Source organism: Drosophila grimshawi, unplaced genomic scaffold (assembly GCF_018153295.1).
Source record: "Drosophila grimshawi isolate 15287-2541.00 unplaced genomic scaffold, ASM1815329v1 contig_311, whole genome shotgun sequence".
Classification (NCBI taxonomy): domain Eukaryota; kingdom Metazoa; phylum Arthropoda; class Insecta; order Diptera; family Drosophilidae; genus Drosophila; species Drosophila grimshawi.
The window spans coordinates 18973868-18995469 of NW_025063098.1; the positions used below are offsets into that span (position 1 = coordinate 18973868).

At 39.9% G+C, this 21602-nt stretch overlaps 1 protein-coding gene and 1 long non-coding RNA gene across 2 annotated transcripts in view; one reads left to right on the top strand and one right to left on the bottom strand.

Annotated features, from left to right (window-relative positions):
* The first annotated feature begins 218 nt into the window (after positions 1–218).
* LOC6567315 lies at positions 219–21144 on the top strand. Its single transcript, XM_001993735.3, has 8 exons — positions 219–235; positions 10920–11340; positions 12475–12635; positions 13294–13495; positions 14577–14828; positions 15110–16053; positions 16121–16330; positions 20497–21144. The coding sequence occupies exons 2-8, from the start codon at positions 10925–10927 to the stop codon at positions 20763–20765; spliced, it is 2454 nt and encodes an 817-aa protein (XP_001993771.1). The 5' UTR covers positions 219–235; positions 10920–10924; the 3' UTR covers positions 20766–21144.
* The window catches only part of LOC116805801, a 58964-nt gene continuing 39886 nt past the window's right edge, over positions 2525–21602 (bottom strand). Inside the window, exon 3 of the long non-coding RNA XR_004365402.1 lies at positions 2525–2648. This is a non-coding gene — a long non-coding RNA (uncharacterized LOC116805801). The remainder of the gene's footprint in view (positions 2649–21602) is intronic.

Here is a 21602-nt window from a genome sequence, read left to right on the forward strand (position 1 = left end):
GAAAACCTTTTAAGTGGGTTTCTGGCTCAGTACGTACATATGTATAGCTCTGGCTTGAAGCTAATATTTATACAATTTTTATTTGTTTTCCTTACAGATCAAACACACAACACACACACAGACACAGACACACACATCATATATAAACGAATTCTTTGTCAGACGAGTTCGTGGTGGGGAAGCATAGAGATTTGAGGAAAACGTTTATTTGGCCAACGACAACAATTGCATTCAGGTAAGCAAAGGAAAGCAAAGATAACAATAAAAGGTTACGTTAAGTTCAAAGTACTATTTTATAATCATGTGATGCCATAAAGCATCGAGCTGCCAGCTTAGACACAACTAGCAAGACGATAAGCGATTTTATAATCGATAACAGCTGACTTCAAGTATGAAATTCTAAAGAAGATTGGCTTGCAAATCGCTGTGGCAAAATTTGCTATACTATATTATGTTGAAAGAGATTTCAGTTAAGTGAATTTATTTGATGTATGTCCATAAATTTAACGCTTAACTGTTAACTGAAACGCAATTCTCAACATTAAACACTTTGCTGAGGCGAACCCAACGACAATTGGCTTATAGCCATAAGCGCATTTCATTTAACGGCTACTGCTACCAACTTAACTAAAACCCGACAAGATTATTCATTATAGATTTTTATGATCAACTCTGGAGTAGTCATTTTTAATGTTTTCCTATAAGTACTGAACAATTTTCCGAGCTGAAGTTTATAAACATAGGCGTGCTGACACATAGAAAATCTAGCCAAACTATAAACACAAGCCTAGGCACACCAGCTAATCCGAAATGCAAATTGAGATCTGCGAAGATCGAAGACGACCGGTGGTAATTCAAGCTCAGGTTTGCAACGTTTTTCCTGGCCAATCTATGGGCCATCGATAATGTTTATTAAATGCAAACAAAGTGAAATCCGTTTTGGCAAACTTCTTTATTCAGACACAGGAAATGTGCGCCGGCTGCTGCTGCTTCGGCTTCGGTTTTCGACTTCTGCTTCTGCTTCTGCTTCACAGTGCAACATTCCAAGCCGGCTTTGAAGCCCGGCTGCATATCATCGACCCAGTTTTACCATTTTTATTTTAGCCAGGTTGTGCAGAGCAAGCCAAGGCGTGCTAACTGGACGCTGAGCACAGTGTTTAGCTAAACAGCAAGTAATTTGGCGTGGGCCGCTCACAGATACAAAACAGATGCCCGAGCTATAAACTAGAACTGGGTACAGCATCCGCCGTTACACACCAAAGTCATTTCTTCTCTTTATTATACTCAATAAATAAACAAAGCTATAAAATGACTAAAAAAAAAATTAGTTGGTTTAATAAGGTCACGAAAATATGGACAAATTTTCGATTTTGAAAAGAAAGTATAATAAAAAAAACTATTTATACTGGTTAAAAATATGTTTTACAATACTTTCCTTTTTTGTTATCAATTTAAACATTATATCTTCAAAATTTGCATAACAATAAATAATTTAAATAATAGTTTTTATAGTTGAACTCCCAGAAGTTTGTTAAATTTCATAGAGTATTTCACAGTGTAGTTGGCAGTCCATTACACTCAACTGGATCAAGTCCTGCTTTTGGCTTGCTCTTTTCACACACTTCGCAGACAAACACCGAATAAATTAGCGTGCAATTTATACATATATGTATATATTTATATATATATGTAGATGAACAATATGTATATTATGGATGTGTATATATAAGGTAAAGCGTAATTGTGCAATGCATATCAACAGAAATGGGAAAACAATCTGAAGCAGTAGCCTCTTAGTCAAGATTGCATGCGCCTGCAAAGCCGTTGGCTTGTGTCCCACTTGTGTGCGGCCTTCAATGGTGGTGCTCGGTGGTGCCTGATGGTACTTGGTGGTGTTGCTTCTCGTATGCCAACAATAAACAGCACGCAGAGTAGTGACTCTAATATTTATTGCGTTTTAAAAGACGCATCCAAGAATGGGCAACTGTTGCTGACTTCCAGACTGGCCTGCCAGCTGGCCATAAATCTCGGCCAAGTTAGCTGCAAATTATATAATGGGCTACTGACCATTTTTGGCCAAAGTGTTGCCGTTGTTCCAGTTGACCAAATTGCTTCTCTTATTCTTTTTTCTTTGCTACTTTTCATCTAGCCTGCTCCGCAAACACCTGAGCCGGAAGTGCGAAAAAAATGAAAAATGAAAAAACGGCATGCGCGAAGCTGCGTCTGAGATATTGATTTTGATTGCCCAGGAACGTTTGTTGTGTGTGTATTTGTGTTGCATGTATATAATGATGCCTAATAAATCAACAGAGATTGCATGGAATCTGGCATTCACGTCGGCGTCTTTTGTCTGCCGTTTCCTGCACGGCGTTGCCAATGCCAACAAATTAGCGCAACGGCGTCGGCACAGGCAAAATCATAAGGCTAAAACCAAGAGAGAATAGCAGCGAACACTCAGCACTCAGTCTATCAATCAGTCAATGCAACTGGCTAACAAACAAATGCAATTGCTTTTGTTGTTATTGCACTGCATTGCTGTGTTGCTCTTGTGGCTGCGTTGTTGTTGTTGTTGTTGTTTTGTCTTTGCCGTTTTACCTGTTCGCGGCGAGACCAATCTTCATGTTTGTGCAGCCAAGTGGACAAGACAGCTGAAAAAAAAGAGAATTTAAAAAAAAAATAATAAAAAACTTGTTGCTCTTCTTGTTTGAGCCTGCCGAATGACCGCTTAACCCATCACATGCCACAAAAGCGCAAACAGCAAATAGAAAATATTTTGTCAATGGACAAAAGTTTTTATTTTAATTGATACCAAGTTCAGACACTTGCTCTTAAAGGCACATTTGAAGCACGTTGTGGAAAAATGTTCGCACTTATCCAGAGTCTTATAGCTGAAGAGCAGGCCAAGAGTGAAGTGAGTGTGCTTTAGTCAAGATTACTTCACTGCTTGATATGCCAGCTGTTCACAAAGCAAGTATTTACACACATTCTTCCATCTGTTTACAGTTTGTAAACATATGGAAATAAGCGCCAAGATAAATATTTACGGCCAGCAGCAGGTGCACACATATATATAACTGTCTTGTTATTGCTTAGATGAATGTTGCATATATCATGCTATCACAATGAAAATTGTAAAATTTTTAGTTACAATTATAGTCTGTTTCAAGAAAATATCTTTATATATATTGCAGATATTATGAAATAAGAAAATATATTTTGAAAGTCTGATTAACATTTCTAGTTTCTGCTAAATTCGTTTCCTATTTATCATATTTTGATCCTATATATATACCATTCACCATTCTTTGATTGTCATGAAATTTTCAGAGTTTTTAACTAGTTTGCTTAGCCAGACGCACATCAAATTTCAACTCAATAACTAAACAATTTTTTACGTTATTTGTATGCAAATCGATTGTCTCTTAACACATAGTTTACTGTTAATGCAAGCTTGAAAGCAATTTTGTTTTGAAGCGACAAGCACTGATAGTTGTCGACAATTGAATTATGGCCTTGCCTCACTGGACTTTTGTCAATCGCTTTTAACAATTTTTTTTTGTTGTGTGTCCAGCGGTTAAGGCCAGAAAGTAGAAGACAACTTGTATGCAGTTTGAAAGTTTTGTCGCCCGTTTGTTTATTTTTGTTCTGTTCGCAAAGATGCTGAGTGCATCTGCTAGGCTATGTCAGTTGTAAATGGGTTAATGGCACATTCTAAAAGTTAGGGGCCAGGAAAGTAGGCAGGCCGTCATTTGTGCTAACAAATTTATTAGTCAGCTCGGTATGCAGCTCAACTCCATTACCCATGAATATTGCGCACGAAATTTGCTTAAATGCCAAGCGTTAGGCAATTAGCTGCGCTGTCGTTGGGTGGGTGGTACATAGAGCCAACAATTTACAGTTAGTTTGCGCCATGTTGACAGTTACGTGCACCGCTGCAACAGTAGCAACAATTGCAGCCGCAACCTGCACCGAAGCATTGGCCTTGCATAAATTAGCCAACAATATGTGGAGCAGTCAGCCAGGCCGCATTGTTGTTCTTCTTGTTGAATGTGGGAGAGGGTGGGGTGGTGGGGCTGATGCCGATGCTGAGGCGGCTCTTAACACAATTCACAGCCTTTTGTACTTGCGTAATGCATTTTCACGCAATTTATAACAATTTGAGGAAACGAGGTCAGCAGCAGCAGCAGTAGAAGCCGCAGCAGGTGGGCCGCCCCCAAAAGAACTGTGCTTCAAAATGCTCTTTGCGTTTGCAACGCACACTCGCACACACACACACACTTGTACACTCAGAGAAAAATCCACCAGCAAGCTAGTCAGAATACCTGTTGAATATGTCAGCTGGAATTTGTTTAGGAATTATACTGAAATGAGCATAAGTAACTACAAATAAAAGAAGAACTTAATACAAAAACTTGTGTACTTAAAACAAGTGTCTACTTTTCAACATTTTTAGCTGTGAATAAGAAGTATTCTTAAATGAAACTTTAATAAAAATAAAAAGAAATGCTTTTCAATTTAAGAAGCTTAATTTTAGCTCAAGCTGATTTAGTTTTCTTTTTAAAACGATATACACCTATCATAAATGAACTGGAGTACTTCAATTCAAGAATTTAAAATAACATATGTACTGATAAAAAAACGTTAGTACTTTCAGTGAAACCCAATCTCTTACTTAGGTAGTTTTTTATTTACAAAATATCAGCACATGTTTGAAGAATGCAAAACTCTTAAAATGATTTCTGTTGTACTTATCGTGAAACAGTTCAACTCCTTAAGCCTTAAGCCATTTTCCGGTATAAGTATCTCAATGTTTTCGCTGAGTGTGTTGGCTATGCACATGCTACAGTTAGACATAAATCTTTCAACTGTGGGAGTTGCCACCCGTTTCGTCGTCATTCTGGTAAAAACATTTATGACTGCAACTTTGCCGCTCCGACCTGATTTTAACACAGCATCATTTCCAGAAACCGGAGCCAGTTGTTGCAACTGATGATGATGCGGCTTTGGCGTGCGCTTTTCAATTTACTGGCCGAACCGTTTCCTTTTTTTATATTTTCCTAACGTTTTTCTCTTTCTTTTTGGGCTTTAGATTTTTGTGGATTTATGTGTGGCTGTCAGCTTTTTTTCAGCCGTCTGCATTTTTACTTTTAGGCCAAGAATTTTATAGCCGCGATAAACCAATTATACGACACGTGCTACGCTCGCCACGACAATGATTATAAATGGCATACCGTTAAGACAACTGTGTATATATATGTGTGTGTGTGTGTGTATAAATATACTATTTTGCCAACAGTTAATTCTCGTTCATTTAATTTGCAAGCTTTCTAAATATGCATAATGCATATGGAATTGAGCTAGTTTTCTAGATTTTTTAAACGTTTTGTTATTGGCTCGCATTAGCACTTAAGTAGAATTTGATGCCAATCGACAGACAGACAGACAGAGAGACAATCCAATGAAAGTGTCAACTCATTTCTTTTCCTACAGAATTTGTGAGGCACACACACAAAGAACTAGGCTGCAACTTTCTTAAGAGGCAACCGCGCGACCCCATGCCACAGGGCCGAAAAGCTCAAAGAAAGCGAAAATTGTGCTTGCGGCACTTGGCACACGCTGAAGAAAGAATGCCGCAGAGCCCTAAACCAAAGAAAATGAACACATTTGTCATAAAGTTCTTTGTCACGTACCTCAAATAAAATGTGTTTTTATGGCGCGATTAGTGCTGGATTTTATGTTGCCTAAAGCATATCACACAAACACCAACAGCCAACAACATTATCTGACAGAAAAGTGAAAAGAATGTCAAGTGTTAATTGCCTGCGTATGGACGTGTCTTTGTCTTCAACTTCGTCTGCATCTGCCTCTGCGTCTATGGCAAACTGATGAAGATTAAGTTGTAGCGTTGTGTCTTTTTATGGTTTTCAAAGTGACATGTTTATGGGCATGCGACTCGAGCCGGCAGCCACCAGCTACTCAGCATTTGTGTGTCATTGGATAAATGATCATAAGTTATTATAAATGGCAAGCATAATAATTATTAAACTTGTCAATTGCCTATGTATATTCAGCGTTTTCTTTCAAGGAAAAAAAATTAGATGTTGGAATAACTAATTTTCTTATGGTATTCCTCTTTTATGCTTATTCCCCTGCTTGTGCAGACGTTTATTAGATATCATGAAAATATGACATAATAATTAATCTTGTCAGTTGGCTCTGTAAAATTAAGAGGGAATCATTAGGAACACATTTTACATTAATAAAGATGGAATGTTGATAAACCAATTTTGTTTGTTTGCACATGATATGAAGTATCCTATCAAAGTCATAATCTCAGCCCTTCTATCTCCTATTCTCTCTCTGTTTGCCTTGACGAACACACCAAATTAATTGAAACGCTAATTAAATGATCAAAAAATATAAACAAAATGCTACCCAATTTTGTTGAACTTTATATAATAAAATTGTAGACAAGCAGTTAAAAGTATTAATATATATGCATATTCAATTGATTTGGACGCAATGCCCGCAAGTGGTTAAAATTGTTTAAATTTACATTAAATGAATGCCAAATGTTAAATGACTTTTGCGCCATAAAAATCAGCCAAGTAAAGTATAGCTATAAAGAAAACTAACGGCAGAATAAAAATGCAGCGCAATGTGAGATATTAAGGCAAGGAACCGGGAGAAGGTTTCATGGATAATAAATACGAAGCGGTGAAAAATGCACAATTCAAATCTGCAGCAAGCAAGAAGGAAGCAGCATATTAGCAGAGCCTAGAGTCGAGCAGAGTACGAAGTCAAGCGGCATTCAAGTCGGCGGCATTATCATAAACTAAATATAGCAGCAAATATCAATTTGATTGTGAATGAAATAGATGGGAGGGGGTTGTGGGTGAAGGGGTGACTTTAGCCGGCAGCAAATAGAGTGCAGTTCAGTTGCGGTTGCATTGTTGTTGTTCTTGTTATTGTTGTTGGCAAGTACCGTTGAAAAGTGTGGAGCACAGTGCACACAGTTCACGTTCATGTCCGGCTGCCGGCCAGTGATAAATTAACACTGTTGGCTCGGCCATTAGTTTATTCGGAAATGTACGAGGTGTACGCGAAAATGCTCAACGGGCCGTGTTACCAATTCACTTGACGCCAAAACTTATTGCCGGGCAATGAGAATGCGCTTTAGCCGGCGACTTGAGCTTGAGCACCACGATCATGACCATGGCCAAGGCGTTGGCGTTTATTATGCAAATATTTCAGAGTCTGGTAAATTAATATGCTGGGCTGAGTTTAAGTTTGAGGTCGAGTTTGCTTTGGCTTCAGCTTCGGTTGGCTACACAATTGTCGCATTCATTTAACGGCACTTGGCTGATTGTTATTTAAAGTTAAGTTCATAACAATTGTTGCTGTTGCAGTTGCTCTTGCTGTTGTTGTTGCTGTTGCTGTTGCAATTTATTGCTTAGCATGGTTAACAACTTGATTGGTAGCGCTGGGCACTTGGCTGACATTGAAATGTAGGCCTGCCATTGATGCCCGCCAATGATTGTCCTCCATCTTGGCTGTTGTATCTGTTGTTGTTGTTGTTGTTGTCGTCGACAATGTTGCAGTTGTCATGCTGCATAAGTGGACTCCAGCTGTTAGCTGTTGCTGTTGTTGCTTGCTGCTTGCTGCTTGTTGCATAACTAACAATATATGCAGCGCGCATAAATACATAGGCCAACAACTGCAACCAGCTTTAAGTTAACGGTAGCCAGTTTGACATGCAAAAGAATTTGAACAATGTGACGCGAGATTACTATGCGGGCAGAGAGTGAAAGATGCAGAACGGGTCCATCCATTTAGCAATGCAAATGGCACTGTTTAAGCTTGCAGATAATGTCATTCACAAGGCAACAGAAAAACTCTCGCAAATATGGCTAAAGAACTTGAACATGTTTCGGATTCTGCATTCATGATAACAAACACAATCGCCTCAGCTTCGACAGTTTGACATGCAAAAACAATTAGTGTGTGTGTGTGTGGTTGAGTGTTTGTGTGTATGTGCGTTTTGCAATTAAAGCGCTTTCTTGATTAGGTCGACATGAACCCGCGAAAGTTTGTTGCCCAAGTCATTTGTTTTAATGGTCAGCAGCCAATTGAATTTGATAAGCCAACTGGCTTTGCGTCCAATTCTCCATCTCAATTTAAAATAGGTTTCGTGCCTGGAGTTGGCAAAAAAAAATAAAATTGGGCTAATGGTTGCGCCAAAAGTCCATCTATCCCATTCACAGTAGTACAATTGCACTGGCCTAGCTAAAATATCAATCAAATATTAAGTTCGCTGCCTGAGTCTTTTGTTTGTGCGAATCAAATGATCATTGATTGAGGCGGAAAAAAAGAAAAACTCATTAGGTCCAATGTAATGGCAACAGAATCAAGCAGCCCTTCACTTATGATTATCTTATGGGATTAGCTTAGTTCGATCCAGTTGAAATGTGCAGAACCAGAATCTCTCTTAGCTCGGGGGGCACTAAAGGGGAGTATTCGGCATTCACAGAATTGTGGTCCCCACCCCCAAATAAAAAAAGAAAAAGACAAAAACAAAAAGCAAAGACCAGTTTACAAGCATGATTGATAGATGCGACGTTGAGAGAATCCATCGCAACTATCGGCTCCCAAGGCGACCGTCTTGTTAACGTTCAATTAGTGAAATTGATAGACATATCTATGGAAAACATCAACGAAAACCGAAAAGATACAAAAAATAAAGAATAAAAAACTCAAAGTCCAGAATCCAACAAAGTAGCTAAACCCCAAAATTACTTTGAATGCTAATTAAAATGTTTTCTTTAACTTCTGGGTGCGGGACTTTGATAAGCTCAGTGGCATGGAAATTCTAGACTCGACCGCAAGATTCGATTCTAACCACATGCCACACACATGCAGCATATGCGTGTGTACCGTTCGTTTCATACTTTTATTATTATTATTAGTATTTTTTTTTTTAGTTTTTCTCTTTTTTCCGTTTTTTTTCTTCTTCTTCTTTTGGTTCGGTCAATGGCTCATTATATTTGTGGGTTAGCAGGTGATCTTAAGGCCGCGCGCAACAACAATGAAAAACTTTTCGTTGCCCGAAAAATAAGTGTAGTATATATATAAATGTATGTATATGTGCCTATACAGCCAGTGGGGTTATTAAAAGCGTGTCGGTCGATGGACCGCCGTTTGACTGGTTGGCGGTCTATAATTAGCATAAATTCATTCATAGAACTAATTGCAAGTGGAAGTGAGTGTTCCCGTAATGAACCGGGTGCCAGCTGAGCCCTCACTTTTCTCCCTATCTATTTTTTTTCGTAGCTTTTCTCATATTTTCGTGTTTTTTTTTTGTTTGTTTTTTTTTTGTTTTGCATTTTATGTTTCAGTTCGGATCTTCAGGCATGTTATTAGCTTAACGGTACTCACTCGCTTGTTTTTTCCCTATAATTTATGTGTGAGCACACGGCAGGCGGTGCACTTGTTGTATTTTGCATGCCCAGCAGCCAGCAGCCGGCAGCCAGGTGGCGCAAAAACTGTGTACCCCCCATAATTAATTATGTAATACAGCCGCACTCATAATCTGGCAGAGAATTCCTGCCCAAATCTTTCTCACGCCGCCCCCTTATTAAATAATAATAATAAAAAAAAACACGAGGCAAACGCTGCTCGCTCGCCTGTTTGCAAATAATGAGCAGAGATTATCTCTCAGCTATTGCGGCTGAATGCCGCTGGAAACGCCTTGCAAACTTGTGTGCGGTTTTTTTTTATTTTATACTCGCACACACAGATTCGGCCGTTAAGATGTTGGCCATAAAGATGAACACTTTTCAAACATTTTACAATCATTTTTTTTTACATATGTTTGCCTGCATGTTACAGTTTAATGTGGCAAGCAATCAGAGCAAACGCTTACTTTTCACTTTCAATTCGTTAAGATTCATTAGATTGATGATAGCTATAAAAAAAACACTTGTTATCTGCCCGCATTGCATAATTCATTACAATGGGAAAGTTGCCAGGACTTACAACTCAAGAATTTGACGCTGGGAGGAAAATTTTTGAAAAGTCGTTTGCTTTTCTTCAACAAAATCTCAACCCAATTAATTGCAGTCTTTGCGTGCAACAAATAATTAAATATATGTTTTTATTTTTACAACAAACCAATAAAAAAAATACGGAGTAAATCGTAAGCAAAAAGCTAGTTTTTGATTCTGACAGTTTAATAAATGCAACTGGGACGTAAAACTTCAATAAAATGCAACCATTTGTTGAGCGTTTGGCAAAGCACTTCTGTGTTACAGCTAAATGCGTTTTACGTGCTATCGTAAAGAATGATTTGAATTTAGAGTGCTGGTGAAACTGTTGTCTCTCAGCGTGATATTCATTTCAAAAACGCCTACAAGCCTGTATCTGGCTGTCGGCATTTTTCATTATGCTCATTGCAGGCCAGAAAAAGAAGCAGTCGAGTTTTACCTTTCCCAGGCGTCAACACATTTCACACATTTCAACTTGTTGGCGGCGGCGGCCTTAAACCTTTCTTTTTATTGTTGTTGCTGATGTGGTTGCTGCAATAACAAGCACGGCAAACATAGCTAGCCAGCTGTTGCTTTAATTAAACTCTGATAGACCTTACAAGCCAAGCAATTAATGCACACAACACAAAAAACATGTGCAACAACAACCACAACAACGACAACAACGACAACATGAACAAACAGAGACAGAACAAGAGAATAAAAGTGCCGTTTTCATGGCATAGCTGACTAAATATGCAACTAATAAAGTGCACAACAGGAATTACTTAAATTACGCGTAACATGAATTTAGTTAGACTCATTAGCATTTTGCTAAAGCTCAAACCCAGCCAAAAGTCGATGCCAATTCTTTTCCTCTGCTTCCACTATTTGCAGGCATAATGTTTCTACGCCGCTGCACTTTTCTGCTGTTACTCTGCCTAATTGCGAGTGACGCCAACGCCGCTCGCAAAACGAAGCGTCCTGTAAAGCCCGCGAAGCAAACACTGCCACGTACCAACATAACGCCAGCGCCAGCAGCCGCAATAGCTGCAGCAACAGCAGCACCAACAACAACAAGCAGCAGCAGCAGCTCAACGACAACCAGCACCAGCGAGCAGAGCGTTGAACTTGTACCACAACTGACCACGGGCAGCAGCAGCAGCAGCGGTGGCGCAAACAGCGCGATTAGCAACGCTGAGCTGCCCAAGCCGCTGTTGCCACAAAACGATGCACAGCCGGAGCCCAAGACGGACAAGGCCACCGAGACAGAGGAGGAGTGCGATCCAGATATGATTGGCTTTGAGATAATTACGGGGTAAGTGTCATAAAATTCACTAAGTAAATAAACACAGACCCTTACTTTGAGGCATATGCAATTGAGACACTTACATCTGTTACACTTTCACAAAGTACACTCAGAAAAAAACCAATGTTATGGATACTCGTACTGAAAGAGTCGAATACTTCAGAATATATTTCATCACAATAAACTTGTTCTTAAATGTAAAATCTAGTCTACATTTTTCAACCTTGAACACATTTGTAAATTCTTCGATTGCAAAAGTCTCAAGATTTGTTTTGAGTGTACGCATTTAATTCGAGTCCAAATTAATCAAACGAAATTGAACCGTAATAAACTGTAGTCAAGTCTGGCATTTTTGCCAATTAGCCAATTTGCATAGAATCGAGTCTTAACGGTTATCCGCCAACACGCAAATGTGCTGAATTTGGGCGTTGGCGGGGGCAGTGGTGGTAAGTGGGCGTGCCATGTGGGCGAAACGAGGCTTGTCTAATCGCATAGTTTGTTTTGATGTCAGGCAGCTCGCGAGCTTGTGCGCCGACAGCAGCTGCTTATGAGCTTTCTTTCATTGCGCCGGCGGCATGCCGACAGCAAGTTTGTTGCCTGAGTCTTTTGTTTTTTTTTTCGCCGCTTACTCATAAGCCAGTTATCTGTTGGTCTGTGAGTCTGGGTGTGTGTCTGTGTATGTGTGTGGGGAGCCACCATGACGTTATATTTGGTTAATGCGATTAAGGGTCACTTTCATTTTCCTTATTCGTCTCGCCTCGTTGGCTTGCTGACTAATCAATTCGGATAAGCTAAATATATAAGGTAATCAATTCAAATGAATGTTTACAATATGAACATTAAAATAAATGGACTTTTAACTACATATTAAGATGTTTATTGGAGCTGAAACAAATATTGGACGCATAACTAATCGATTTGTGTTGAACCTAAACCAAGTTTAAAAAAAAAACTAGTTCAAAGCTTAAGATGCTATTAAATAGAAAACATTTTTATGGACTTCGGTGCAACATTAATTTCAAGCATTCATCCCGTTTTAAATGACATGGTCAGGCTTAATCAACAATTTCCTTAGTTTCCTGCGCTTCCTGTGTCAAACATTGTCGAATCTTGTTAATCGTTTTTTTTGGTTTATTTTTACAGCTACGTGCTGTCGGCGCCCTCAAAAATGTTGGATACATTGCCGGGTACTCTGATGCTTACGGACTGCTTGGAGGCCTGTCAGAGCAACGAATCCTGTAGCTCTGTCAACTATGAAACCGGCTTGTGTGTGCTGTTCAAGACGACCGCCGATAAATTGCCAGGTGAGTTAGAAAGTGTGAGAATTTCAACAGTTGCTGCTGCTGATGCTGCTGATGCTGCTGTCGTTTTATGCAGCTGCCTGTTTTGTGTGCCAAAGAAAGTTCAATAATTTTACCTGGTCGGCTCATTCATTCAATTACTGAGTTCTAGTTCATGGTGGCCACAAGACCCAGGCGCATAAATCACAAGCAGTGGCAAAAGAAAAAAAAGAATAAACAACAACAAAAAAAATAGCAACACGCCTTTTGCTTTTACGCATGATTTGGCAGGCAGGCAGGCAGGCAAGTCAGTCGGGCAGACTGAGGCAAAGACGGCTCCAAGTTGGCTTTGGGCCCAGGCAAACTAGATTTTGCCTATTCTGCAAACTGGCTTTTGGCAAAGCTAACGCATAATTTCCAAGCCAGCCTTGTCGCCGTTGTTGCTGTTGCTGTCGTTGCCTGTTGCAGTTGCAGTTGTCGTTGTTGTCGTTGCAATTTTGCGTTGCGTTGCGGCTGCTGCTGCTGCGTTTTTCTCAACGCCTGTTACTTTACAGTGAAGGGGCGTGTGCGTAAAACGCACCACACGCACCACTTGAACCAGCACCACTTGCAGCGCACAATTTTACTACTAACACCGTTTAATGTGTATTTCGATTTCAATATATTTTATTTGGCTCTGCAGGTTCACTTTCGCGCTCACAATTTCCGGTTTTCACGATCTACGCACAGAAATCGTGTTTGGGCGTCCGTCCTTGCTCCAAGGCCTGGTGCGTAGATCGCGTTCAAGGTTACCGCCTGCCCGAGCATGTCAAATCTAGTCAGACGGTTCTTTCGCGTCGCGACTGCCTGGAACTGTGCCTGGGTGAAACGGAGTTTACGTGCCGGTAAGTTAACACCTGAAGATGCATTCGATTGCACAACATGTTAACAAGTTGATCCAGTTATGGTAACATAATATATCCTATCATGTTATTAATAGTATGCTAAACTGCAACTTTGAAACTGGTTCACACTCGATAAGTGTGATGAACTGTAAAACTTAATGACAAACGCTGATTCGACTGGTGATAACAAGCACGGAATACAAGAGCAAGTAGCTGTCGCACAGGTTGAGATTACGAGTAGAGATTAAAGACGACAGCTTCAGACAGCTGCACACATAATATCATAAGCCAACAACTAGATTATTAGCTGCAGAGACTATAGCGAGAGAAAAGTCGGAAAAACCTGTAGGTGTAAAAAGAAAAAAGCAACTAAGCTGAGATCGCCTACTAAAAAGTGGCCTGAAACGAAAGCCAGTAAATCGGTCGGTTCTTTCGATGTTGGAAAGATTGTGCAAAGTGGAAAGTTCTTGAGAGTGGAAAGTTCTCAGCATAACAGCTTTCAGAATCCAACAACGTAAACCTTACATTTGGATAATAGAACTAGACTGCAAATATTAAATAAAAGCTAGATCAAAAAATATCCTTAAGTTAGACTAAACAAAGAAACTGATCAGATCAATAAAATATCTAAAAATTAGACTAAGCTAGTTTTCTAAACAATTCAATAAAATATCTATATCAAAGCCAAGGAATATAGGAAGCATAGCAGAGTTAGATATCTAGTAAATTGATATAACAAATAGCATTTAGCAGAAAATTCAATACATCCTACACCAAAAATCATTCATATTCATATATTAAAATATATCTTAAGTAACTAATGTCGATTAGATTAGCTTAGAGATGAAACTTCAAACTTTTTTGAGCAGCTAACTTCTATGCCAACTACCCTTATCCTACACACTGAACTCAACACAAATATATAGTCTTATATATTTCTATATGCATCTTTAATATCTACAACTGTCGTTCTATCTTTGTCTCCCCTCAATCTAACAAAATTACAACTTCAAACTTCAAATTCTACTTCCTAACTGAATGTGTACAACTCTCTGCCGCTGATAACTCTCGACTTGCGCAGCTCGGCCAACTTCTATCGCCACTCTGGTCTGTGTGAGCTGTCTGATATGGATCGCATAACCCTCTCGGCTGCCGGCAGTGTGGAGGCCTATGAGGGCGCCGACTATCTCGAGAATAATTGCGCTGAGGAGCCGAGCAAACTGTGCGAATTCAAGCGCATCTCTGGTAAAATACTGAAGACAGTGGATTCCGTTTATCAGGACATTAACACCATTGATGAATGTCGCGATCTGTGCCTGAACTCGCCCTACAGGTAAGCAAGCTAGAACATCTCGCTGAGACATCGACGAAGTTTAAATACCCTGCAGACTAGAGTACTTATTTAAATCAATCAATATCAAATGTTGATTTAGAATATATACAATTTATGTACTCGAAGAAGTATTTTTTATTCACAATGTTACTAACTTCACAACAAAACTAGAATACCCTTTGCAAGGGTGTTAGGAAGAAGTTTCCGCATTTTACTAACCCACAATGATTGAATACTTTTCACACAATGTGCCTCACTCTGCGTCTCTTTGACTCTGACAGATGCCACTCGTATGACTACAATGACACTGGCGACATGGTCTGTCGCCTGTCGCATCACAGTCGCGCCACATTGACGGATGTAATGGATCCCTATCTCGATGTGCCTGAGGCAGCCACCTACGAGTTGTCCGCCTGTTATAATGTATCGATCGAGTGTCGTTCCGGTGAGATGATCACCAAGATACGCACCTCCAAACTCTTCGATGGCAAAGTGTATGCAAAGGGAGCACCCAAATCTTGTGCCGTTAATGTCAACAATTCGCTGGAGTTTGATTTCCGCATGGGCTACAATGATCTCGAGTGCAATGTTCGACAGAGTGCCTATGGTCGCTATATGAATGATATTGTCATCCAGCATCATGATATGATTGTCACCTCTTCGGATCTGGGACTGGCTGTCAGCTGTCAGTATGATTTGACCAACAAGACGGTTCTGAATGATGTCGATTTGGGTGTCACTGGCGAGATCGAATCGTCGCTTAGCGAGGAGATTACCATCGATTCACCGAATGTCATTATGAAGATCACCTCACGCGATGGTAGCGACATGAAGCGCATTGCCGAGGTCGGTGATCCGTTGGCTCTCCGTTTCGAGATCGTTGAACAGAACAGTCCATATGAGATCTTTGTGCGCGAATTGGTTGCCATGGATGGTTCGGACAGCGCCGAGATAACGCTGATCGATGCTAATGGCTGTCCCACAGATCAATATATCATGGGCACCATACAGAAGCTGTCACATAATCGCAAGGTGTTGCTCTCACAATTCGATGCATTCAAGTTTCCATCCAGCGAGGTGGTTCAGTTCCGAGCACTGGTCACTCCCTGCATTCCACGCTGTGAGCCAGTCATATGCGATAGCGAGGATGGCGCCAGCGGCGAACTCAAGTCTCTGGTCTCCTATGGCCGCAGGAAGCGCTCCATTGTTAACGGCACCGATGGTGGTAAGTAGAGCAGCGACGGCGCCACTGCGACTCATTATGTTTGCTAATTGCTATTAAATTTACATAGGCGAGTTCATGGTCAGCAGCACACGCCAGCGTCGAGATATTGGACCAGCTTCCGCTGATGATAACATACTGCTCGTGCAGTCCATACAAATCACCGACAAGTTCGGCTTCCAGGCCGAGGATGGCAGCCAGCCACCGCATCCAATGGATCCCCATGAGAAGGCCTTTGCCGGCGTCGCCCAGGACAAGCTCACTTGTCTTAATGGCTATGGTAGGTTTTCATCTATCTTTTTTTCCCCCGTATGGTTTTTATTTTTTCTTCCATCCTGTGAAAATTCCCAATCAAGAGCAAATCAAAAGCAAGCACAGTAAGCCTAAGCTTCTATGTTGATTTCCATAGACAAGGCGTGGTGGTACACTTAGAGAAAAATGTGCGTTACAAATTTGTAAAATCAAAATCAAATTTCAGCTCAGAAGGAAATCGTTTCAAAATCAAAGAAACTAATTTATTTCTTGTATTTGACGATCCTAGAAAAATTTTAAATATTTTTAGGTGGCACGTTTCTTAAAAGTATTTGGGAGAGTTTCGAATAACGGTTCGATCCAATGTTCAGGCTGTGCATTCGCGGCTCGAAGCAATGTTTCAGCTCTGAGTTAACGGTTCGAGCAAATGTTAAAGCGCCAGGTTCGGCTTAGAAGCAAGATTGTACTTTCTTCAAATAGATTTCTTGTTTCCGTTCTTTGATAAACAAAAAGCATAGTTTTTCTGAGTGTATGTTATTGGACGTCGTGCTGCTGGCACCAGCGGGTGGCTTGCGAATTGAGAAGCTGCGTTTGCAACTGCATCCAGATGTGCAGATTTTTGCCTGCCTCGGATGCTGCCTGCCACAACACACAGTTGCCTGCTGCGTCGTGAGCCAGAGGCTTGTTTTTGCCATTGTTGGCTGCTTGCTAATTTTGATAATGAATCAATTTTTCATCATTGCCACTGCAGCGCTGAGGACTTGCATGTGAAATAAATTGGATTATTTCTGTGTTGTTGCCTCATGTCCAGAACGTGTTCCGCTCCAACTGCCAACTGCCAACAAGTTATGAGGCAGATGAGGCCGATGCAAATGCTGACGTTCGCCGGCTCACGACCAGGTCACTGGTTCAATGTGATGTGACTGTAGCCACAGCTGGCTGGGCCAGGATGTGATGAGATGAGATACCTCTCGCTGCCTGCCTCTCGCTGCCTGCCTCTTGCTGCCTGCCTCTTGCTGCCTGCCTGAATTACTGCACGCCTCATTTTCGTGCGGCGTGAAAAAGTTTGCACAGTTATTTAGCCAGTTGTCCGCGTTCCCCTCCATCTCTGCCTACACTCTGAAAAAATTAGAGAATTTTAAACTCATTTCAAGCTGGAGCCAAGGTCAAACAAAATCAATGCATCAAAAAGTTTCCTTTTATTATGTCGACATATCCTAATGTCAAAACTATATAAAATTCACAACTGGATTACTTGACAAGCAATTGGAGTATCAACGTGCGTGTACTTGTAGCTAAAACCGCGTGTTTCTCTGAGTGTACGCAGTCCATTGCTGTTGTCATTGCGGAGCTTTTTGTAGAGCAATTGTCATGCCTTGCTTTGGACATGGCGCATTAATAACAAATGCAGCGTTGAAGCGTTAAATTTACAGCTTGTTAGACGGCAGCAGGTCCAGCTGCTGCTACAGCTTCCAGCTGGACCTAAAGCAGCTGCCGCAGCAGCAGCAACATTAGCAACAGCAGCAACAGCAGCACCAGCAGCCACATCTGTTGCAATTACGCTGATGTAGCCGCAAAGGCAAAGCGCGTCCGAACTCATTGGCCGCAATTAGAGCAACGGTTTTCTCTTCACCGCTTAAGACCATTTGCCACACACATTGCACCAAGAGTGAGAGAGAGAACGAGAGAGAGAGAGAGAGAGGGAGAGAGAGAGAGCAAGAGAGAGCGAGAGAGCGGATACATAATATTGAATGCGTGTGGCAATCAATCTAGCGGCCAGCTCTATATACACCATAATTTATACAAATTTATTTGAATTATGCCTTTTTCAATGGCTCAATTCTAAAACGTTTTTAACTGTTATCTCGGCCTCTTAACATAATTATATTTCAAAGTCATCATTTTTTTAAACTGTTCAATTTACAGTAGCCTACATTTTGTTGTTTATGATTATATCACAGCTCAATTATCATTAACTTTATTTTGGTTAATTTCTAGCGTTGTGCTCGAATAATGGTCAACAATTTGCGAAGATGATTTTCAGCTCATGTAATTACGTGTTTTGATAGCCAGATAGTGTATATATGATGTGCTGAATTCTGTTCTTTCATAATAATCTGCCTTAATTGATCCGACAACATTTTGTATGGTTCTTCTTTAGGACAGGTTTGCTGTAGATTTAATCTTTACTTTACACACTTTTAGCTGTTAGAATCACTCGACAACTGAATGGTTTCCTTTTCTCCATACTCTTCTATAGATATCAGCTAGTAACACTTATAAAATAGGTCATACGAAGTTAAATATGCACATTAAATACTTTTGCTTTAAGAAAAACTTCTTCAACTTTCCACACTTTCATTTAATATCCCTTTTCCTGATTAGCCGTTTCCTTCTCACTTTCTACAACTAATAAGTAAGATGTGCAACATCAGGTTCTTCAATCAGTTTTTCTTCGCTTTCATCTATCTGTGTATCTTCATGCTGCACATTGCACATCCGATTTGTTGCACTGGTTCCCATAGTGTTAAAGTTCCAAAACAAAATCAAAAAAAAAAGAAAAAAATGAAAAAAAAAAACTAAACAACAATAACTGCTGTTGTTTGTTGCTCATTGTTCTGACGATGTTTTTTGGGCTATTTATTTTCATATATTGTTTACCATTTGATTGCTCTTTGTAGTTTGCCCCCAGAGCTCTGGACTCACCGACTCACCGACTCTCTGACTTACCGTTTATCGTAATTGTAATAATTTCATGTATACTTTTTTTCTTTTATTGTTGTTATGTACGCACGACAGTAAGAGAGCGAGAAAGAGAGAGTGAGAGAGAGAGAGAGGGATAGACAAACAGATATTAAGGTAGAGCAAGCACATAAATAAAAAGCTTCAAGTGCGTGCGCTTTGTTATTGAAACTCGTTAAAAGTCATTGCCAACAGACCACGACAACGATGACGACCACGACAACAGCAACAGCAACAGCGACAACAACAGCAACAGTAACAGCAACAACCACAACAATAACAACAAACAAACATGGCTTGTATGTTGAGTTAGTTGGTTTTGTTTGTGTTTGTTGTCGGCGCTTACTTTTTATGGGCATTTGATGTACAACAACAAAAAATACAACTGCAACAAAAACAACATGCATATGTACCCGCGTAATCTGTGATAGTCATCAGCAATGTCATCATCATCATCATCATCATCGTCATCATCTTCAGAATTTCGTGAACTGGACGACAAAACGCATGCAAGCCACATTTCAGTTTGGCGGCACTTTCACCTCGATTTCTACCCATTCCTCCATCGGCATCGACATTTCGAATTTCCTCTTGGTCCAATCTACCATCACCGGTCTCTGATCTTATTTATGTGGCATGTTGCACTTTTGAGAACCCAAAAAAAAAAAAAACCAATACCAATACCAAAACACCAACCGAAACCGCATTTTGTGTAGGAGAGCTGCATGAAAAGTGAAGCTCAACCAAAACAAAAAAGTAAAAATAATAAAAAAAAAGTTAAAAAAAGAATTGGGAAAAATATGCAACTCATGCACTAAATTGTCGCTGCTTTATTTCTCATTGTTTTTGTTGATCTTCAACTTGCCGCAGTCAAAGTTGGTCACTTGGTCGGTCGTTGGTTTCGTTTTGCCCAGCAGCCTCGGCAGCAGGCAGCAGGCAGCACTTTTCGGTTTCCCAACTGGGTCAAGTGTCTGTACACTTTTGTTTTCTTTGATAGATAAGCCTCTTCCTTGTTTGCTACTTGCACTCTTTCTGGTTCATTATTTCTCAATACGATTTTTGTTTTCCTGTTTTCTTAAGCATGCCGTTAATCCAGTTCTTATCTGTTACCAACCAGATGCGAATATGAAACGTTCGCTGAATATCAATGTGTGTACTGCTGTACTGTACTACAGCTAAATATATGAATAGAGGGTATCTCCAAGTCGTCCTCTTGATAACGCAATACTCATCTGTATTCTCTATCGTTTTTCTGTAAGCATCAAATACAGTAGATACAGGTTTAGTTAACAATATGTACGATTTATAATAGGAGTAAAAGGGGATAGATCAAAACTTACCAGAGCTTTAACTTTGTCAAAAGTGACTTCTGAATCCTAGTTTGATCTCTAGTTTAAAACTTTTATTTTCATATTAATATAACCATCCAAATTTCTTTGTATTTTTTTCCAGGTTTGATTTTTGCCGGCTCCCTGTTTCTGCTCGCCCAGCTCAGCATCTTTGGCATTTGGAAGACTGTGCAGCGACGCACCAAGAAGGAGCGCTATCTTTACCAGCAGGATCCCACGCCCACTATTACATACGGTGCACCCACAATTCTCTATGGCCCACCACCACCGGCCGGATCGGTGTCGGGAGCGTCGCATGTTAGCAGCGCCAAGGATACGCTGAGCAAACTTTATGACAGCGGCATTAATGGACGCTATGGTCAGCAGTTCTAAACAGGGTATCGGATAGCTCTCACAATTTAGCTGGGAACAAACGCAATATGCCTCGAAAGCTTCAAAAGATTCGATGAGACTTGAATTAGCACATATATAAATATATATATTTATATATGTATGTATGCGCAGCAAAAAGCAGCGGAATGCAATGAAAATCATTTGAAAAATTCTTAGTTTAATTTTACGTAAAAGAAAAAACATTTAGCATAAGTTTTAGCTTAGCTTAAACATTAATCGTATACGCAATTGAAATTTGATAAACAATTTAAATGCGCGCTTTTAAATGCTTGTGGAAATTCGTCGACACATTTTCCAGCATTTTAAAACTGCGCATTGCATTTATAGCCAAAACTGAAGCAAAGAATAATCAAAAGTTTTTAGCCAATTTTTTTAGACAGTTCTCTTTTTTTTTGTCTAACAATTTCTAGCAAAAATTAGGCTAATTTTTTGTCGTGTGTAGTGAAATAAATCTCCAAGGAGTATCTAAAATCTAAGTCTATAGCTGAGGCAATGTGAAGTGCATTTATAACTTTTATCTACTATATTTTATTTATTGAAGTTTGTATTATTTATTGTTGCTTCGAGCTGCTTTATAATATGGAACGCAGTCCAAAACACACAAAATAAAAAACAATAACAATTCCCTTTTGCAGATTTACCAAATAATTTTGTATCAAAATGTTTGTGTCAAATTCTTTTGCACTCGGACTGCGTTTCACATTTTTCTTTTCTCGAATCAATCTATATTTATTATACTCAACTTAACTATTTATTACTAACTTATTTATTGCTAAACGCTAATTGCTAATTTATTGCCGAAACGCAGAGAGGTGC